General features: G+C 39.8%; 2 protein-coding genes across 2 annotated transcripts; both read right to left on the reverse strand.

Moving 5' to 3' along the window:
* Nucleotides 1-846: 846 nt before the first annotated feature.
* Nucleotides 847-7,475, reverse strand: LOC131508501 (olfactory receptor-like protein OLF4). The gene is made up of 2 exons (XM_058723530.1): nt 7,320-7,475; nt 847-1,896 (listed from the first exon to the last, which is right to left on the reverse strand). Exons 1-2 carry the CDS (start codon nt 7,324-7,326, stop codon nt 911-913), a joined length of 993 nt encoding a protein of 330 aa, XP_058579513.1. The 5' UTR covers nt 7,327-7,475; the 3' UTR covers nt 847-910.
* Nucleotides 7,476-21,341: 13,866 nt separating this feature from the next.
* Nucleotides 21,342-22,322, reverse strand: LOC131508502 (olfactory receptor 7A10-like). Its single transcript, XM_058723531.1, has one exon. It carries the CDS (start codon nt 22,308-22,310, stop codon nt 21,342-21,344), a length of 969 nt encoding a protein of 322 aa, XP_058579514.1. The 5' UTR covers nt 22,311-22,322.
* Nucleotides 22,323-22,553: the final 231 nt, after the last annotated feature.

Genomic DNA, 22,553 nt, shown 5'->3' on the forward strand with positions numbered 1-22,553 from the left:
GGCAGACTATCCATATTGTGGTTGGGATCTGTTAAGGGCTTATCATAGTTTGGAGGTGCTGAGGGAAATCAGAAGATAGGGTTGCTACCTACCAAAATATTAAAAGAAAAGTAATAGTACATGCCTGGGATAAGCACCAACAATGACACCATCAATGCCTGAAAAATCAGGAGCTGTCATTTCTATTAACTTCACACGTAATTAATGTTTTGAAGTGTGCAAGGGGAAACTAGATATTGCACAGTGAATGTGGATTATTGTAAATGAATCACACAGGATTCCAGGGGCCTCTGCTCTTGCAGATGTGAGCTCTTTCCAAGGTGGATTGACAGAAACCCCGGGAACCTGGTATATAACCTCTGATAGGTTCAATGATTTTATTGCCAAAGCAGCTACTCTACCAGACACCTGCTTTCATCTCAGAGAGGGAGGATTCCACATTTACCCCACTGGCTTCTCCTATCACATCATAAGTACTCCATTTCCTATAGCCTTTATTTGTTGCTGAAAATCCATGCAATGGAATTTAATGAGAAGTCTAAACCGTTTAAAAGAAATACAGAAGAGGAGCACTTGGGTGGCTCAGGAATTTAGCATCAACTTTTGATATCAGCTCAATTTATGATATGAACTCATCAATTGTGAGATCACACCCCACATCAGACTCTGCACTGATTGCAAGGAGCCTGTTTAGGATTCTCCCTCTCCCTCTCTCTGCCCCTCCCTGCTCTCTCTCTCTCTCAAAATAAATAAACTTCAACAAGAAAAGAGATACAGAAGAAATGGTGACTCATAATGTATGAAAAACATAAACCGACCCAAACTGTAGAAAGACAAACTGCAGATTGTCAGCCTATGAACTGACACAAATATCATGATCTAGGTTTTCTAGGGTTTTGAGCCCTGTTACTCAAGTCTTCATCCTGAAACAAAGAATCCTATATGCAGAGAATGTCTCTCGGCTAAAGAGCCTTCTCAGAGCTTGCTTGATGTCTCTGTTCCTCAGACCATAGATGAATGGGTTCAGCATGGGCGTCACCACTGTGAACATCACTGAGGCTATGGCACTTGCTCTGGAGTTTTGTGCAGCAGCAGAACTCAGATACACCCCAAGGCTTGTACCATAGAACAAAGAGACCACTGCAAGATGAGACCCACATGTAGAAAATGCTTTATACTTGTCCATTGCTGATGAAATTCTCAAAATGGAAGTTACAATTCTAGAGTAAGAGAACAGGATACCAGTGAGTGGAACAACACCCAGAAGTCCACTTGTGAGATAGATCATCAGGTCATTGAGGAAGGTATCAGAGCAAGCAAGTTGGATCACCTGAATAAGTTCACAGAAAAAGTGAAGGATTTCCAGATCTGTGCAAAAAGAGAGTCGCAAAATCATCAAGTCATGTAATAGAGAGGTAAGAACACTCAATATCCAGGGAACCAGAAGCAGGATGCTGCAGAATTTGGGATTCATGATGACCATGTAGTGCAGTGGGTGACAGATGGCCACAAACCGGTCATAGGCCATCACTGTCAAGAGGAAGTTGTCTAATCCTACAAAAAGCATGAAAAAGTACATCTGGCTGAGGCAGCCTTCGAAGGTGATCACTTTGCTCTGCATCTGGATGTTCAGCAGCATCTTTGGGATGGTGGTGGAGGTGAAACAGATGTCTGAAAAGCACAGGTTGGAGAGGAAGAAGTACATGAGCGTGTGGAGGCGGAAGTCCGTGATAATGGCCAGGATCATGAGCAGGTTCCCAGTGAAGGTGACCAGGTACATGGACAGGAACACCCAAAAGAGCAGGGACTGCAGCCCCCCCTCGTCTGAGAGCCCCAAGAGGATAAATTCTGTAACACGGGTTTGATTTCTTCCTTCCATGTGTCTGCTGAAAACAGCTGGAACAGAGACAAGAGCATTGTAAAGGCACAGGCAGTGATCACAGAATCGAAAGAAATGCTGCAATTTGTGTTTCCAACGTGTTTCATTAGTTAATTCTTAAACATTACCTACCATCTAGAAAATTGAGCAGAAAATTTCAGGGAATCCCAATGTTCCATGTTTTCCATGAGGCTGAAACTGATTCACAATCCTTGTCCTGAATCAAAACATTTATCCAAAGCAATGTTCTCCTCCATAAATTTCCTGAGACTTTTTTTGTTCACCCAGCAAATATTTTAACCTATTATTTTGTTGGCAAGGTTTTTTGAAAGCACTGAAAAAATCAGTGATGTGCATTTGACCTTAACAAGACTGCGTTTCAGATGTGTGTGTGTCAGAGGCAGCAAAAATTACTAAATGAAGAATGATGTTTCAAGTGGTGGTTACAACCAGTAAGTAAAACAATGCCACACTAGGAATCCTAAATGAAGGGGAAACTTGCCATTGTATCATCTCTGATGAGGGGCTTCGAAGCTGAAAAACTGAGGGCAGTGGATATATGAACCATGCAGATAACTTTGAGGAAACCAATTAAGGCAGAGAAAAAGCCTGTGCAAGGACCCTAAGGCAAGACCCAAACCCATCAGGCAATATCAAAGAGAAAGCTGTGAGCAGAGCAGGTAACACAACAGGATCAGGGGTGGGGTGTAATATAAGAAAGAGAGGAGCTCAAAGCCTCCTGCATCTGTGGAAACGTTCTAAGGGAGTGGACACTACAGTCCATTGTTGTTTTTATACCTATATGTTATATATGATGTCTGTATACCACGGAATAAATTTTATGTAATGTGTACAGATACAACATAACTCATTCCTCCATAATTCTCTCACATTCTCTCACTCTTACTGTCAGTCTTCAGTTGGTCTAAATTATGCATTTTTTAATTTCATAAAACAGTTTCAGCTTGCTTCAAATGTTTTTCATGTGTGTATATTCACTGATAACGTCTCTATTCCCTATACACACACACACACACACACACACACACACAGTGCAGGTAGGAAGAGAGGCAGAGAGAGAGTTTTCCATCATTGTGGTACTGGGTACTCTTGTGGCTGAAGCACAGCTGTTTTAGAAAGCAGGGGACAGGATACACCATGAGTCAAGAGCTTATTTTTCCTAAGAGAATTGCATTTTGCAATGTAGGTGTGCCAAATGAGTCGTCATGGCTTAGAATCACAAAAACCACACAGAAATAGAAGAATTAACACCAAACTTTCTCAAACTCTTACAAAAATTCAAAGGTTAAAACGTCCTACTTTATTCCAAGAGGCCAACATTGCGCTAATACTGACAAAATAAAGACATTGCAAGAAAAGAAAAGTACACAACAATATTCCCAACAAATACTGATGTGACAATCTTTTACTAAATACTACCAAACAGAACATAGCAGCCTTTTGTTCATGGTGTACAAAAGGATAATGCATCATGACCAAGTGGGATTTATTCCTGGAATGCAAGGATGGTTTTACTTATGAAAATTCGTCAGTGTGATACACCACATTAACAGAATGAAGGATAAAAGTGCATGCTTATGTCCACTGATGCAGAAAAATAGACAAAATTGGACCTTCTTTCATAATAACAACATTCAAGAAGCTAAGAACAAAAGGAAACTTCTTCAACATGATATAGATCATATGTGAAAGCCCACTTCTAACATCATTCTCAATAGTGAAAGGCTAAGAGTGACCTCTAAGATAAAAAACAAGACAAGCATGTCTGCCTTATACCTTCTATGTAACATGGCATTGAAAGTTCCAGACAAAGCAATTAGCTGAGAGAGAGAGAGAGAGAGAGAGAGAGAGAGAGAAGAAGAAGAAGAAGAAGAAGAAAGAAAGAAAGAAAGAAAGAAAGAAAAAGGAAGGAAGGAAGGAGAAGAAGAGGAAAGAAAGAAAGAAAGAAAGAAAGAAAGAAAGAAAGAAAGAAAGAAAGAGGAAGGAAGGAAGGAAGGAGAAGAAGAAGAAAGAAAGAAAGAAAGAAAGAAAGAAAGAAAGAAAGAAAGAAAGAAAAAGGAAAGAAGGAGAAGAAGAAGAGGAAAGGAAAGAAAGAAAGAAAGAACAAAAGAAAGAAAGAAAGAAAGAAAGAAAGAAAGAAAGAAAGAAAGAAAGAAAGAAAGAAAAAGGAAGGAAGGAAGGAAGGAGAAGGAGAAGAAGAAAAGAAAGAAAGAAAAGAAAGAAAGAAAGAAAGAAAGAAAGAAAGAAAGAAAGAAAGAAAGAAAAAGGAAGGAAGGAAGGAAGGAGAAGGAGAAGAAGAAGAAGAAGAAGAAAAGAAAGAAAGAAAAAGAAAGAAAGAAAGAAAGAAAGAAAGAGGAAGGAGAAGAAGAAGAGGAAAGAAAGAAAGAAAGAGAAAAAGGAAGGAAGGAAGGAAGGAGAAGAAGAAGACAGAGAAAGAAAGAAAGAAAGAAAGAAAGAAAGAAAGAAAGAAAGAAAGAAAGAAAGAAAGAAAGAAAGAAAGAGTGGAGGGAGGGATGAGAGAGAAAATGAAATAAAAGTCATTAAAGTTAGAAAGGAAGAATATGATTTCTGTTCACAAAGGTGATCATATTTATTTATATTTTTATTATTTATTTATTTTTGAGAGTGCATGCAGAGGAGGGAAGGGGGAAAGGGGGAAGGAGGAGCACAGAGAGAGAGAGAGACAGAGACAGAGACAGCGACAGACACAGAGCATCTGAAGCAATCTGTGAAGCGACAACAGAGAACAACATACAGGATTAAACTCATGAACCAGGAGATCATCACCTGAGCCTATGTCAGATGCCTAACCAATTGAGCCACCCAGGCACCCCACAAAGTGATCTTATTTAAAAGGAAATAAGAGGGGCGCCTGGGTGGCGCAGTCGGTTAAGCGTCCGACTTCAGCCAGGTCACGATCTCGCGGTCCGTGAGTTCGAGCCCCGCGTCAGGCTCTGGGCTGATGGCTCGGAGCCTGGAGCCTGTTTCCGATTCTGTGTCTCCCTCTCTCTCTGCCCCTCCCCCGTTCATGCTTTGTTTCTCTCTGTCCCAAAAATAAAAAAAAAAATAAATAAATAAAAGGAAATAAGATATCAAGGCACCTGGGTGGCTCAACTGGCAGTCAGTTAAGCATGGTTCTTGGTTACAGCTACGTCAGGATCTTATGGTTGGTGAGATTGAACCCCATGTCCCACTACCTTGGCAGCACAAAGCCTGCCTGAGATTTTCTCTCTCTACCACTCCATGCCCGTTCCCCATTTGTGCACTCTCTTCCTCTCCTTCTCTATCAAGATATAGATAGATAGATAGATAGATAGATAGACAGACAGTAGATAGATAAATGTAAAAATAAACTAAGAGGATATCAGTAAAAACAAACAAACCTGTTAGGCTGATACACATATTCAGCAAAGTTGCAGAATACAAATCAGCACACACACACAATTTACATGGCAGAGTGAATCCCAGCATGGAATGCACCATGTGAACAAAAAAAACCCTAACTGTATTACAATTGTACGAGACAATCTCAGTGAAGCAGGTAGGCAAAAAAAAAAAAAGTGCAGAAATATGTGATTTGGAATATGAGTGGATTCTGAAATTTGGAGATGAAAGAAATTGCACAGAAGCACTGCTCCATACTTAATAAAATGTATCCCAGAGGGTATTGTTAACACTACTGATACTTCTGCGCATGTGCACTGTAATTGAACATAGAAGGAAACAGAGAAAATGGTGGGAATAAGGTAATCACATTTGTTGTGGGACTTTACACGGAAGCAAGAGGCTAGTATGATCCTTGTGATAATAGAGTTGATGTCATCAGCATGAACTTGCTTCTATCTTAACATAGATACAGAGGCTTACGTATAGATACCTCTATGGATGTCTGCATATACACAGAGTAGTAAACATTTATATGTTTCCTTGCTGGGTCAGGTCAGGGGATATAGAGAACCTGGTAGCAGCAAGCACACCTGGAACCCATGTCTTGGTTTTAACCCCACGTCCCAATAAAATGAAACTGGGCTCCTTGCAGAAATGACTGCTTCTAGGGCTCAGGAGGGAAACACAAGAAGCTGAAGCATCATCTTCCGTAAGAGAGTAATGAAATACTACACTCCCTTTAAAAATCCAGGAATCATGGGGGCACCTGGGTGGCTCAGTTGGTGAGCGTCAGACTTCGGCTCAGGGCAAGATGTCACAGTTCGTGGTCCGAGCCCCGCATCAGGCTCTGTGCTGACCGCTTGCTCAGAGCTTGGAACCTACTTCAGATTCTGTGTCTCCTTCTCTCTCTGCCCCTCCCCCGCTCACGCTTTGTCTCATTCTGTCTCTCAAAAATAAATGTAAAAAAAAAAAATTTTAAGCTAGGAATGATAAGGACATGCTAGAGAGACATATCAGCTCACTGAAGGAGCCCCCCATTGCCAAAGCTGGACGAATTTGAGCAACAAAATAAAGTAGTATTGGGCTATGACCCAGAGTATATACTACATATCAAGGAGTGCACACCAAAATAAATAATTAAGGAATAAAGAGAAGAAACGATCTCAAGTGCAGAAGAATGACAATGATTTAAGAAGATAGTCTACTCTCAGAGAGGTGGAGAACTCTCAGTACTTAGGATAGAAAAGTCCCTAATGAGCATAGGATGTAAGGAAAGGGGAAAGACTAACCACAGTGGAAAAATTGGGCAAACCCCGTGCCAGCCAGGACATCAATATCAACACCAATGAGAATTAGTCATGTTGACAGTGGGTACATTTGATGTCATGATGTCAGTTTCCCTCTCTGGTCTTCCAGTCCAACATCCACAGTCGTAAGTCTACTCATGAACAAAAGAAGAAGGCCACTCCAAAAGAAGATTATTTTACGAAACTCCTGACCATTACTCCTCACAACTATGAATTGCTTCAAGAACAAAGGAAGCCTGAGAAAAAGTCACTGCGTGTGGAAGCTCAGCAGATATGACGATTACATGTAACAGGTGTAAGAGAGAGGATGTGCTCATAACTTCAGAAACAGAGCGGAGCTTATGACCACCCTCTGAACTAACACAGCACGTTTTTGTTTTTTGGTTTTTGGTTTTTTTTTTTTTTTTGCAAAGGTACAACTGTTCAAAAATCAAGTTTATTAAAAATTAAAATTATTAATGACTAGCAAAATCTCTGGAAACATTGAGCTCTGAGCATGTCCCCAGGCTCTGTTATTTGCTGTGTATAAAGCAGTATCACTGCTTTCAATTTCCGTCAGTAAAATAAAATAATGATGCCACACACATAGTTTTTGAAATTTTTCAATTAAATGATGACTGTAAGAGGTCTAGCAGAGTTTCTAGTAAACATTTAAGAATGAATAAAAAACTTCATCTGAGTTTCTGTATCCACGATTTCCACCCCCTCAGAGACCCATTCCTTACCTCCCATCTCATGCTCATGGTACTATTTCCATCACTCACACTCTAAGCACAGCAGTAGAGTTTTCCTCACAATAACCTGGGTCACTTTTCCATCAAGAAGACCTGTTCATAGCTGTCCCTGACATAAAACCGGCACATACTCTTCACTAATTTCAGAATGAAACTCCAACCCTCTAGCCAAAACGTAAATTTCTTGGGTAATCTGACTGTTGCCTACCCAACCAGGCTACTGTGGGTTCCTTTTGCAGAACCCGCAGACCCTGCTCCTGATTGGTGGTCAGACAGTAAGAAGTATTTCTAACTCCAGCAGCACAACTTCCGCTTTACGTAATCTCTGAATTTCCTCCTCTGCTGTTTCCTTCTGGACTTCTCACATCCCCTGTGCCCACGGAAAGACTGCCTTCCAAGGCTCGGTACCTACCAGCTTCTCTGTGAAGCCTTAACTGACACCTATGAAAGAGCCCTCTTTATTGAAAACAATTTAAAAAAAAAAATAAAGAGTCAAAGTTTGAGGATCTACTTCCCCAGATTCCAATGCAACCTCGCATCACATTTATTTATTTTTACGTCTCTCAGTCTGTTTACACAGTGACTACCTTGAGAGAAGAAACAGTGTCTTTGTCATTTATTTATTCCCAGAATAAATGGTACTGTCTACCATACATTAATTGCTGAAAAATGTCTGTTGAATGACTGCAATTAACAAATGACTCAATAATGATAAACAGTCACTCCCAACAATGGAAGACCCAGCAATGAAAACAGAGGAGGGGCGCCTGGGTGGCTCATTCAGTTAAGCATTGGACTTTGGCTCAGGTCATGATTCTCATGATTGCGGGTCAAGCCCCACATCAGGCTCTGTGCTGACAGCTCAGATTCTGTCCATCCCCTCTCTCTCTGTCCATCCCCTATTTATGCTGTCTCCTTCTCCCTCACAAATAAGTAAAAACGTTAAAAAATTATAATAAAAATAAAAAAGAATAAAAGAAAAAAGAAAACAGATGAAAGAGTGTTGAGAGCTAAAGGCCCATAGAGTAAGCACTAAGGAGGAGACAGATCAGGGAGAAATGGTTTAGTGTATCCAGAGTTGCCCTCCAGAATCAAAGCCTTATTGGTCAAAACTGGCATCACTAAACTCTCCTTAACTAATTGTCCCCTTGATGCCCTCAAAATAATCACCTATAACGGGGTCCCTCCCACCATAACACATTTCCCCAGCACTTCTGGAGATGCCGTGGCTCACCTAGATGTTAGCACAGAACAGTGTGACATGAATGACCCTCTTTCTCCCATGGATGATTGGTGTCTTTGGTAGTTATATCCCCAGGAAGGGAAGAGACATGGCCCCACTTGTGAAGGTTCTGGAAGACACAGAATCACCTGGGATTACAAGAGTCCACTTCAGTAGGTGCAGCGGAGGCAGTTTCAATTTCTCTGCCTGAAGGCGCTGAATTCCCATGAGTCTCATTAATGAAATATTCTTTTTTCTCTCTTCTCCAAAGAACCATTCTAATATGTTCTAATATGATTTCTCTCATATGTGGAATTTAAGAAACTATATATATATATATATATATATATATGAAACATATATATATGAAACATATATATATATGAAACATATATATATATATATATATATATATATATATATATATATATATGAAAGGGAGGGGGAAGAGAAAGGGAAATAAATCCTAAGAATTTCTTAGAGATGGCAAACAAATTCAGGGTTGATGTAGGGAGGTGAGAGCAAGATGGGCTAGATGAATGTTGGATACTAAGGAGGGCAATTTTGACGGCACCGAGCATTGTATGTAAGTGATTAATAAAATAATAATAATGTATGATGTAAGTCTGCAACTTGGATGGACCTAGAGGGTATAGTGCTGAATGAAATGAGCCAGTCAGAGAAAGACAAATACCATGTGATGACACTCATATGTGGAATTTAATAAATTTAAAAAGGAACAAACAAGGAAAAGACAGACAAAAAAATCAGACTCTTAAACACAGAGAACAAAAAGGTGGCTGCCAGAGGGAATGTGGGTGGGGATAGGTGAGATAGATAAAGGATATTAAGAGCACACTAATCTCCATGAGATCTCAACAGTGTATAGAATTGTTAAACATTACATTGTGCACGTCAAATTAATATAACACTAAATGTAAATTATACTTCAATAAAAACAATGGCTGGGAAGGGGGAAAATAAGATTTTCAGAGTTATCACATTACAATTGAAAGTGACCTGTTTTCCTTTTCTTAAATCCTTTTTTAGTTAATTTATTATTTTAATTAATTAATTATTTTAATTTACTTCCAAGTTTGTTATCATATAGTGCAACAATGATTCAAGAGTAGATTCCTTAATTCCCCTTACCCATTTAGCCCACCCCCCCTCCCACAACCTCTCCAGCAACCCTCTGATTCTTGTCCATATTTAAGAGTGTCTATGTATTGCTCCCTCCCTGGTTTTATATTATTTTTTCTTCCCGTCCCTTATGTTCATCTGTTTTTTATTTTAAAGTCCTCATATGAGTGAAGTCATAGGATATTTGTCTTTCTCTAATTTCTCTTAGCATAATAGCCTCCAGTTCCATCCACGTAGTTGCAAAAGGCAAGATTTCATTATTTTTGATTGCTGAGTGATACTCCATTTTATATATATACCGCATCTTCTTTATCCATTCATCTGTTGACGGACATTCGAGCTCTTTCCATACTTTGGCTACTGTTGCTAGTGCTGCTATAAACACTGGGGTGCATGTGCCCTTTCAAAACAGCATACCTGGATCCCTTGGATAAATACCTAGTAGTGCAGTTGCTGGGCCATAGGGTAGTTCTATTTTTAATTTTTTGAGGAACCTCCAAACTGTCTTCCAGAGTGGCCGTACCAGTTTGCATTCCCACCAGCAGTGCAAAAGAGATCCTGTTTTTCTGCATCCTCACCAACATCTGTTGTTGCCTGAGTCGTTAATGTTAGCCACTCTGACAGGTGTGAGGTGGTATCTCATTGTAGTTTTGATATGTATTTCCCTGGTGCTGAGTGATGTTGAACGTTTTTTCATGTGTCTGTTAGCCACCTGGATGTCTTTGGAGAAGTGTCTATTCATGTCTTTTGCCCATTTCTTCACTGGATCATTTGTTTTTTGGGTGTTGAGTTTGATAAGTTCTTTATAGATTTTGGATACTAACCCTTTATCTGATATGTCATTTGCAAATATCTTCTCCCATTCTGTTGGTTTCCTTTTAGTTTTGCTGATTGTTTCCTTTGCTGTGCAGAAGCTTTTGACTTTGATGAGGTCCCAATAGTTCATTTTTACTTTTGTTTCCTTGCCTCCGGAGACGTGTTGAGTATGAAGTTGCTGCAGCCGAGATCGGAGAGGTTTTTTTCTGCTTTCTCTTCGAGGATTTTTGATGGCTTCCTGTCTTACATTTAGGTCTTTCATCCATTTTGAGTTTATTTTTGTGTATGGTGCAAGAAAGTGGTCCAGGTTCATTTTTCTGCATGCTGTTGTCCAGTTTTCCCAGCACCGTTTGCTAGAGACTGTCTTTATTCCATTGGGTATTCTATCCTGCATTTTCAAAGGTTAGTTGGCCATACATTTGTGGGTCCATTTCTGGGTACTCTATTCTGCTCCATTGATCTGAGTGTCTGTTTTTTGCCAGTGTCATACTGTCTTGATGACTACAGCATTGTAACACGTCTTGAAGTCTGGGATTGTGATGCCTCCAGCTTCGGTTCTCTTTTTCAAGATTAGTTTGGGTATTAGGGGTCTTTTCTTGCTCCATACAAATTTTAGGATTGTTTGTACTAGGTCTGTGAAGAGTATTGGTGATATTTTGATAGGAATTGCATTGAATATGTAGATTGCTTTGGGTAGTATCGACATTATAACAATATTTTTTCTTCCTATCTAGAGACATGGAATATTTTTTCATTTTTTTGTGTCTTCTTCAATTTCATTCATAAGCTTTCAATAGTTTTCAATGTATAGATTTTTCATCACTTTGGTTAGGTTTATTACTAGGTATTTTACGGTTTTTGGTGCAATTGTAAATAGGATCAATACCTTGATTTCTCTTTCTGTTGCTTCATTATTGGTCTATAGGAATGCAACCAATTCCTGTGCATTGATATTATATCCTGCAACTTTGCTGAATTCATAGATCAGTTCTATAAGTTTTTTGGTGGAATCTTTTGGGTTTCCCATAGAGAGTACCATGTCATCTGCAAAGAGTGAAAGTTTGACCTCCTCCTGCCTGATTGGGATTCCTTTTATTCCTTTGTGTTGTCTGATAGCTGAGGCTAGGACTTCCAATACTACACTAAATAGCAGTGGTGAGAGTGTACATCCCTGTCTTCTTCCTGACCTTAGAGGGAGAGCTCTCAGGATTTCCCCATTGAGGATGATATTAGTGGTAGGTCTTTCATATATGGCTTTCATAATCTTGAGGTATTATCCTTCTATCCCTACTTTCCTGATGGTTTTTACCAAGAAAGGATGCTGTATTTTGTCAAATGCTTTCTCTGCATCTGTTGAGAGGATCATGTGGTTCTTGTCCTTTCTTTTATTCGTGTGATGTATCACATTGATTGTTTTGCAGATATCAAACAAGCCTACATCTCAGTTGGTCATGGTGAATAATTCTTTTAATGTATTGATGGATCCAGTTGAGTAGTATCTTGTTGAGGATTTTTCCATCCATGTTCATCAGGAAAATTCGTCTGTAGTTCTCCTTTTTGTTGGGGTCTTTCTGGATTTGGAGTCAAGGTAATACTGGCTTCATAGAAAGAGTTTAGAAGTTTTCCTTCTATTTCTATTTTTTGGAACAGCTTCAAAAGAATAGGTGTTAATGCATCTTTAACTGTTTGGTAGAATCCCACTGGAAGCCACTTGGCCCTGACTCTTGTTTTGGGGAAATTTTTTGATTACTAATTCGATTTCTTTACTGGTTATGGAACTGTTCAAATTTTCTATTTCTTCCTGTTTCAGTTCTGGTAGTTTATATGCTTCTAGGAATTTGTCCATTTCTTCCAGATTGCGCATTTTATTAGCATATAATTAATCATAATATTCTCTTATTATTGTTTTGTATTTTTGCAGTGTTGGTTGTGATCTTTCCCCTTTCATTCTTGATTTTACTTATGTGGGTCCTTTCCTTTTTCTTTTTGACCAAGCTGGCTAGGTCTTTATCAATTTTGTTAATTCTTTCAAAGAACCATCTCCTGGTTTCATTGTTCTGTTCTGTTTTTTGGTTTCAATAGCATTGATTTCTGCTCTAATCTTTACTATTTCCTGTCTTATGCTGGTTTTGGGTTTTATTTGCTGTTCTTTATCCAGCTTTTTAAGGTATAAGGTTAGGTTGTGTATCTGAGACCTTTCTTCCTTCTTTAGGAAAGCCTGGATTGCTATATACTTCCCTCTTATGACCGCCTTCCCTGCGTCCCAGAGGTTTTGGGCTGAGGTGTTATCATTTTCATTGGCTTCCATGTATTTTAATTTCCTCTTTAACCTCTTGGTTAGCCCATTCATTCATTGGTAGGATGTTCCTTAGTGTCCAAGTATTAGTTATCTTTCCAAATTTTTTCTTGTGGTTGGTTTCGAGTTTCATAGCATTGTGGTCTGAAAAGATGCATGTATGATCTCGATCTTTTTGTACTTGTTGAGGGATGATTTGTGTCCCAGTATGTGGTCTATTCTGGAGAACGTTTCATGTGCAGTTGAGAAGATTGTGTATTCTGCTGCTTTCGGATGAAATGTTCTGAATATATCTGTTAAGTCCATCTAGTCCAGTGTGTCATTCAAAGCCATTGTTTCATTGTTGATTTCTGATTAAATGATCTGTCCATTGTTGTAAGTGGCATGTTGAAGTCCCTTACTACTATGGTATTATTAACAATGAGTTTCTTTATGTTTGTGATTAATAGATTTATATATTTGGGTGCTTTCACATTTGGATCATAAGTGTTTACAATTGTTATATCTTGGTGGATAGACCAATTCGTCTCTTGTTATGGTCTTTATTTTAAAATCTAGCTTGTCTGATGTAAGTATGGCTACTCTGGCTTTCTTATAGTGACCATTAGCATGAAAGATGGCTCTGCATCCCCTACTTTCAATCTAAAGGTTTCTTTAGGTCTACAACGGGTCTCTTGTAAACAACATATAGATGGATCTTGTTTTCCTATCCATTCTGTTATCCTATGTCTTTTGATCGAAGCATTTATTCCATTGACATTTAGGATGAGTACTGAAAGATATGAATTTATTGCCATTATGTTGCCTGGAGAGTTGGAGTTTCTGGTGTTGTTCTCTGGTCCTTTCTAATCTTTGTTGCTTTTGGTCTTTTCCTTTTTTCTTTTTTTTCTTTTTCTTTTTGTCCTTTCTCCCCTCAGAGAGTCCCCCTTAAAATTTTTTGCAGGGATGGTTAAGTGGTCATGAACTCCTTTAATTTTTGTGTGTCTGGGAAATCTTTTATCTCTCCTTCTATTTTGAATGACAGCCTTGCTGGATAAAGAATACTTGGCTGCATATTTTTCCTATTCAGCACATTCATATATCCTGCCACTCCTTTCTGGCCTGCCAACTTTCTGTGGCTAGGTCTGCTGTGAACCTAATCTGTCTTCCCTTGTAGGTTAAGGACATTTTTCCCTTGATGCTTTCATGATTCTTTCCTTGCCTGAGTATTTTGTGAATTTGACTATGATATGCCTTGTTGATGCTCGGTTTTTGTTGAATCTAATGGGAGGTGCTTCCTGAATTTCTATGTCTGTGTCTTTCTCCAGGTTAGGAAAGTTTTCTACTATGATTTGCTTACATAAACCTTCCATCTCTTTTTATCTCTCTCCATCTTCTAAGACCCCCTACGATTGGGATGTTATTCCTTTTTAATGAGTCACTGAATTCTCTAATTCTTATAGTGTGCTCTTTTGCCTTAGTTTCCTCTTTTTTTCTGCTTTCATTATGCTCATTAAGTTTGTCCTCTATATCATTGATTCACTGCTCTGTTTCATCCATCCTTGCCACCGTGGCATCCATTCAAGAATGTAGCTCAGTTATATCATTGTTTTTCATCCTGACTGGCTTTTACTTCTTTCATCTCTGCAGAAAGTGATTCTAATCATTTTAAACCCCAACTATTCTTATTATCGTGATTCTAAATTATATTTCAGACATCTTACTTGTATCTGTGTTAAGTCCCTGGCTGTCATTTCTTCCTTTTCTTTCTTTTGGGGTCAACTCCTTCATTTCATCATTTTGAAGGAAGAAAAGGAATTAATAAAGTAAAAAAATAAAAATTGAAAACAACACACAAAAATGAAATAAAGGAAGCTAGATCCTAGATGTGTTTTGGTGTGGTTGTTAAAGGGAGCTTGATACATTAGAGAAAAAAGGGAAGGATGCGAGAAGAGAAAAAAGGAAAAAGAAAAAAGAAAAGGTTTGAAAATTTGAAAAAAAATGAATATAACATACAATAAATTAAATAATAGGAGTAAAATAGAATTTGAAAATTTTACAAAAAATTAAAAAATAAAATAGAAAAAATTGAAGAAAAATCTTCTTAATAAAAATGGAAAATAAAAATAAATTTTTCCCTATCTGTATGCAAGAATAAGAAAAGAGAAGAAAAGGGAAAAAATTGAATAGATGGACCAGCAAACAGAATGAAATACGTTTGAAATTATATCCGAGTTTTTTTCCTAGAAGTCAAACTATGAAGCAATTTATAGACTGTAAACTAAGCAGGCAGAGAGACTTCTGGTGTTCCTCAACAGCACAGTTGGCCCAGTTTGGCCAGGCTTAGTGTAACGACTTCATTGTCCACTAGATAGAACAGCTTAGCTTACTGAGGCAGATTGTTGTGGTACATGTAGGCATGTAGGCACATGTGCGGGAGGGGTAAAAACGGCATCACCCCTCTACCCAGGGTCTAGTATCAAAACTCTGTGCTCTCCCTGACAGGCAATCAAGCACCTCTCCTTTGTCTCTGGCTTTCCTCCACTCCCTGCTTCTATACTGTCCATGACCAAGCTGTCAGCTTGCCAGGCAGCACCTCCCTCCTGGGATTTATCTCAGATAGGGTTGTTTCCCAACACAGCACTTCTGAGGGACTGCAGGTTTGACCCGCTCAGTCCCTCTGGGGAGAGTCTCACTGAGCAATGGCCGGGTGCCGGCCTGCACCTAGAAACGTTCATGAGACCATGCTGATGCACATATCCAGAGACTGCATCTGGCTGCAAGCCTGCACCAGAAAAAGTCTGTGTGATCATGTAGCAGCAACGTTTCAGGGATTATGGAAAACCACAACACACATCTGGTGCCAAGTTTCACCTTTAACATCCTTGTTTCAACACCAATAAAAGAGGTCGTTCTCCAGGGTCTGCTGGGATCTTCACCTGTGGGGAGGCTGCACAGCCTCTACTGAATGTCCTACCAGCAAGGGAACCACCACTCCCCTTGTGACCCAAGAACCCCTCAGACCTTGCTCTCCACTCCTGGGGATTCACCCTTCCCACCAGAACACCACCAGGTATTGAGCTGTGGAGTTTCAGAACTCCGCACTCCCTGTTTATAGAGTCTTAATGGAATTTAAACCCCCTCCTTTCTCCCTTTTTTGTCCATTCCCTTGGGGCTATTTCCACTCTTCCTTTCTATCTCCAGCTGCTTTGGAGGGGGTGTTGTGCTTTTCCCATGCTCTCCCCTGTCTCCGTCCTCTCTTCACAAGCAAAAACAGCTCCCTGCCCTCCGTGGCCTCTCTCTCCCCCAGTTCACCACTCCACGCCACATAACTGCCCAGTTCTGTGTTCAGGTGGTGGAGATTGTTGTGTTAATCCTCAAATCAGTTTTCTAGGTGTGCAAGATGGTTTCGTGTTGATCTGGCTGCATTTCAGGGACGAGAGATGAAAAAAAAAAAAAAACTACCATGCTGTTCCGCCATCTTGGCCCCTCCCCCAAGCTGATATGTTTTTCAACAACAACAACAAAAACAGAAATATAACCCAATGGAATACAAGGGAGTGCAGAAGTAAATTCAAACATATACAACTGAATGGTTTTTACACGTGTGTCAGGAAATTTCAATGACATATGCACAGTCTGTCCAAGAAATGGTGGTGGGAAACATGGATATCCACGTGCAAAAAGATGAAGTCGACCCTTCCAGCCACCATCTACCAGCATGACTCCAAGTGGGTCATGGACTGAAGCCTAAGAAATATAACTGCAAGCACTTAGAAGAAAATACAGAAGTACATTTATATGACCCTGGATTTGACTATAATTTCCCAGATGTAACACCAAAAACACAGGCGATTAGAGAAAAAAGCATCTTGGCGAAATTAAAAATATTTGTACATTAGAGGGCACTATTTCCCAAGTGAAAAGACAACCAACAAAATGCAGAAAAGACTGGCAAATCGCATAGCTGGTAATGGATTAATATCCAAAATATATAAAGAATTTCAAAAATTCCACCAACCAAAAAAACACAAACAACTCAATTTTAAAAAGGCAATTTTAAAATTTAAATTCCAGTTACTTAACATACAATATAATATTCACTTCAGGTGCACAATCGACTGACTCAATGCCTCCATAATAAAAACTTTTTAAAAAGATTAAAAAGAAAAAACAGTAAGTGTGGGCAATGATTTGGAGAAAAGAGAACCCTCTGATATTGTTGGTGGAAATAGAAACTGGAGTTGCCACTGTGGAAAAGAGTATAGAGGCCCCTTCAAGGCATAAATAAAGCCACTCTGCAATCCAGTAATTGCACTACGGGGTCGTTACCCCAAAAATATTTTTTAAAAATTCAAAGGGATACTTGCACCTGTATGCTTACAGCAGCATCATTTACAATATCCAAATTGTGGAAGCAGCTCACGTGTCCACCAACAGATGAATGAATAAAGAAGATGTGGTACGTACACACACACACACACACACACACACACACAATGGAATATTTTTCAGCCAATAAAAAAAAACTGAAATCTTGCTTTTCAACCTTAGCATAAGCTAGAGGGTCTTATGCTACATGGAATTAGTCATTTGGAGAAGAACAAATACCATATGCTTTCGTTCATATGTGCAATTTAAGAAACAGTACAAATGAGCAAGGGCAAGAAGGGACAGAGAAAACGAGAAACAGACTCTTAACTATAGAGAACAAACTGATGGTTACCAGAGAGTGTTGGGGGGGGGGGGGTGGATGGGTGAAATAGGTGATGGGGATTAAGGACTGTCCTTGTCATGATGAGCACCGGGTGTTGTACAGAAGTGCCGAATCACCATATTGTACACCTGAAACTAACATTACACTGTATGTTAACTGTACTGGAATTAAAATTTTTAAATAAATTTTAAAAAATTGTGAAAAGAAAAAGAAAGCAATAGACTCAAATAGACACTTCTCCAAAGAAGATCTAGGTATGGATACTTAGAGGCAAACTTGACTAATCATTAGGGAAATGCAAATCAAACCCATAATGTGATACCACAACACACATAGTAGAATGGCTATTTTTTTAAAACTAAACAGAAAATAATTGTTGGCGAGGATAAGGGGAAATTGCAGCCCTGTGGTGCTTGCCGATGAGAATGAAAAGTGGCACAGCTAGTGTAGAAAAGATTGTGCCGGCTCCTTAAAATGTAAACATAGAATGATCATTTGGAGTTTCACTCCTGCTTATGTACCTACTTATATGTCCCAAAAGAATTTATTTTTATTTATTTTTAATTTTTTAATGTTTTTTTTTTAGAGAGACAGACATGAGCAGTGGAGAGAGAGCAAGACCCAGAATCTGAAACAGGCTCCAGGCTCTGAGCTGTCAACACAGAACCCGACCCAAGGCTCAAACCCACAAACCATGAGATCATGGCCTGAGCTGAAGGCTCAACCGAGACACCCAGGGTCCTCTGTCCCAATAGAATTTAGAGCAGTGACTAGAACAGATTTTTGTACACCAATTTTCAAAACACCTTTATTCACAGTATCCAAAATGTGGAGACAACCCAAATGTCCATCAAAAAACTCATGGATGAACAAAGTGTGGTGAGCACATACAGCAGAACATCATTCAGCCTTTAACATGAATGGGATTCTGACACAAGCTATAACTTGGGTGAACCTCACAAATATTATGCTACCTGAAAGAAGCCGGCACAAACAGACCAATATTACACAATTACATGTATATGAGATACCTAGGGTAATCTCTTTAGGTAAACCTAAAGAGAAGGTAGGATGGTGGGACACAGGGGTTGGGCAGAGGGGCAATACGAATTTAGTATTTCAAGGAGACAGAAGTTCAGTTTGAGACAATGAGGACGTTCTGGAGATTGATAGAGGTGGTGGTTGCTCAACAGTGAGAAAGCGCTTAATGACACAGAAGTATATTTCAAAATGTTTAACGTTTAATGTTTAATATTTATATGTATTTTCCCCTGAAAAAACAAGGATGAAAAAAAGAGTGACATATTTGACAATAACTTCATGGTGGTCTGGGTGGCTCAGTCAGTTAGGCATCCAACTCTAGATTTTGGCTCAGGTCATGATGTAACAATTTGTGACTTCGAGACCCACACTGGGCTCTGTGCTGGCAGAGTGGAGCCTGCTCGGGATTTTCTGTCTATCCCTCTCTCTGCACCTCCCAAGCTTACTCTCTCTCTCTCTCTCAAAGTAAATAAATGAACTTAAAAAAAAAAGAATTTCAGTTCCATAAAGGCTTAATGTGATATAGAGAAAGGAATCCAAAGTACAAGGAGACAAGTGCATGGTGATGGGTTTATCTTGTGTGATTCAATACCTCAACCACAAAGTACACTCAAACTAAGGAATCAGAGGACATAAAATTCATAAGGTCATTGAGAAATAGCTTGGGGAGGGCTATAATGTCTTCCTTGACAAGCTCTACAGAGCTTCTCCCTCATGTGATAGACTTACCATGGACATGCTGAAATTGAAATGCCTTTGTCCTGAGTTCAGCCCCTCCTGAATTGCCAGAGGCCATGTCAGCAGTCCAAAATGATTCTAGGTTTGTTATTCATAGTGTGTAAGATTAACCACTCTCATCAACATTGGGGGGACCACATGGATTTTTGCAAAAGGAAAATTCATCATGGTGTCTCCAAGAAACAAAAATGATGAGCAGTTTACTAAGGGCCCATCGATTTGTGTAAGTAGAAAAATAAAGAACACAAAAAGAAAACAAAAAAAATAAAACAACCACCTCCAATGATCATGAGGAAAAGATTGACCAGAGTCACCACAATAAAGGGTCATAATCTCTACCTGACTATCGGTCCTGAGACTGTCCACCGGCCCAGATCCTCAATTGGTGTAACCATTTACACCTGGTGGAAGGCTGTAAAATGGCAACAATTGCTTTACATTTTCCTCCAAACCCAACCCAAAGGCTCTGAGGTGATAGCACAGGCTAGCTTATAATCGTTCATGAGGACTGTGGTCTAAACTAAAATTGGCGCCTTGCTATTGGGCAAAATGAGAGTAATGATACCGTGGAAACTGGCAAATGCTACAAGTAAGCTCTCTTCTCAATCTTTTGTTCTATTTTCCACCTTTCTTCTTGCTTTCCGCTTCTCTTTGTCTTTGCTTCTGAGAGATAGGTCCATGAACATTTATCTGCATACTAGTGTTTGAAGGGACCTGTGGACATTTAGCTGGAAAACTGTGAATCAGGTAATAGGAGATTACCGTTATGGCTGACAATCCCAGTGGGGGCTTCCGGAGTCAGGTGATAAGGAGACATTCGTCTTAGTCTGTCTCACACAACACAGGCTAGGTCCTTGAGTGTCTCCTGCTCACACTGCCTAATTTCTGGGATGCAGCATTAGAAAAGATGGCGGCGGCAATAGGCAGAGTAGCCATATTGTGTGTGAGATCTGTGAAGAGCCTATTACGGTAGGAGGTGCTGAGGGAAATCACAGGACAGCGTTGCTGCCTACCAAAACATTAAAGGAAAAATGATAACGCATCCCTGGGAAAATCACCAAGAATGACACCATCAAGGCCGGAAACATCAGGAGTTGCAATTTCTATTACCTTCACACTTCACTTATGTTTTGGACTGTGTGAGGGAAAACTGAAGATTGCATAGCAAAGATGGATTATTGCAAACTAATCACAGAGGGTTCCAGGGGCCTCTGCTCTTGCAGATGTGATCTCCTTCCAAGGTGGATTGACATAAAGCCCTGGAAACTCATCTATCAATTCTGATATGTTCAATGGTTTTCCTCCAAAAGAAGATAATCTAATATATCTGTATATATATAAATACATACTATAAACATATTGCTTTAAACCCATAGCAAAAGCGTTTCACATTAACTTCAGTGGCTCCTCCTATCACATTAAAAGTACTCAATTTGCTATATTAGGTATATGTTCTTAAATATCGCAATCGGGGCATTAGGATGGCTCAGTTCGTTGACCATCCAACTTTGCCTCAGGTCATGATCTTGTAATTCATGGGTTTGAGTCTGCATTGTGCTCTGTGCTGACAGCTCAGAGCCTGGAGACTGCTTCTGATTCTGTGCCTTCCTCTCTCTCTCTGCCCCTACTCCCCCATCCCTCAAAAAATGAATAAACATTAAAACAATTAAGAATCCATGGGATGAAGTTTAATGAGAGGCCTAAACAGTTTTAGAGAAATACAGAAGAGGGGTGTCTGGGTGACTGAGCCAATAGGCGCCCCACTCTTGATTTTGGTCCAAGTCATGATCTCAAAATTTCTGACATTGAGCCCCACTTCAGGCTCTGTGCTGATAGCATGGACATGGCTTGTGATATTCCCTCAATCTCTCTCACCCTCACCACTTGCTCTTACTCTCTCTCAAAATAAATGCCTTAAAAACTACAGAAGAAATACTTGTGCATAAAGTATGAAAAATTTCTAGAAACCGAATACTGTAGAAAGATAAACTGCAGACTGTCAGCCTCTGAACTGATACAAATATCATGATCTAGGTCTTCTAGGGTTTTAAGCCCGGTTACTCAAGTCTTTATCTTGAAACAAAGAATCCTACATGCAGACAATGTCTCTCGGCTAAAGAGATTTCTCAGGGCTTGCTTGATGTCTCTGTTCCTCAGACCATAGATAAAGGGGTTCAACATGGGTGTCACCACCGTGTACATGACTGAGGCTATAGCACTTGCCCTGGAGTTTTGTGCAGCAGCAGAACTCAGATACACCCCAAGGCATGTGCCATAGAACAAAGAGACCACTGAGAGATGAGACCCACACGTGGAAAATGCTTTATACTTGCCCCTTACTGATGAAATTCTCAAAATGGAAGTAACAATTCTAGAGTAAGAGAACAGGATACCAGTGAGTGGAACCACACCCAGAAGTCCACTTACCAAATACACTGCCAGGTCATTGAGGAACGTATCAGAGTAAGCAAGTTGGATCACCTGCTTAAGTTCACAGAAAAAGTGAAGGATTTCCAGCTCTGTGCAAAAAGAGAGTCGCAAAATCAGTAAGTCAAGTAATAGAGAGTAAAAAACACCCAATAACCAGCATACCAGGAGCAGGATGCCACAGAACTTGGGGTTCATGATGACCATGTAGTGCAGTGGCTGACAGATGGCCACAAACCGGTCATAGGCCATCACTGTCAAGAGTATGTTATCTAATACTCCAAAAAGCATGAAAAAGTACATCTGGCTGAGACAGCCTTCATAGGTGATCACTTTGCTCTGCGTCTGGATGTTCAGCAGCATCTTTGGGACGGTGGTGGAGGTGAAACAGATGTCTGAAAAGGACAGGTTGGAGAGGAAGAAGTACATGGGCATGTGGAGGCGGGGGTCCGTGATAATGGCCAGGATCATGAGCAGGTTCCCAGTGAAGGTGACCAGGTACATGGACAGAAACACCCAAAAGAGAAGTGACTGCAGCCCCCCCTCATCTGAGAGTCCCAGGAGAATAAATTGTGTGGCACAGGTTTGATTTCTTTCTTCCATGTAACTGACGAAAACAGCTGGAACAGAGACAAGAACATTGTAAAGACACCAGCAGTGATCACAGTATTGAAAGAAATGCTTCGTTTTCAACACACTTCACCCATTAATTCTGACACATTCCCTACCAATCTCGAATATGTACCAGAAAATTTCAGGGACTCTCAAATGCTCCATGTTTTCCGTGAGTCTGAAACTGTTCACAATTCTTGTTCTGAATCAAAATAATTTCAAAGCAATGTTCTC

This window comes from Neofelis nebulosa, chromosome 4, assembly GCF_028018385.1.
Source record: "Neofelis nebulosa isolate mNeoNeb1 chromosome 4, mNeoNeb1.pri, whole genome shotgun sequence".
Taxonomy (NCBI): domain Eukaryota; kingdom Metazoa; phylum Chordata; class Mammalia; order Carnivora; family Felidae; genus Neofelis; species Neofelis nebulosa.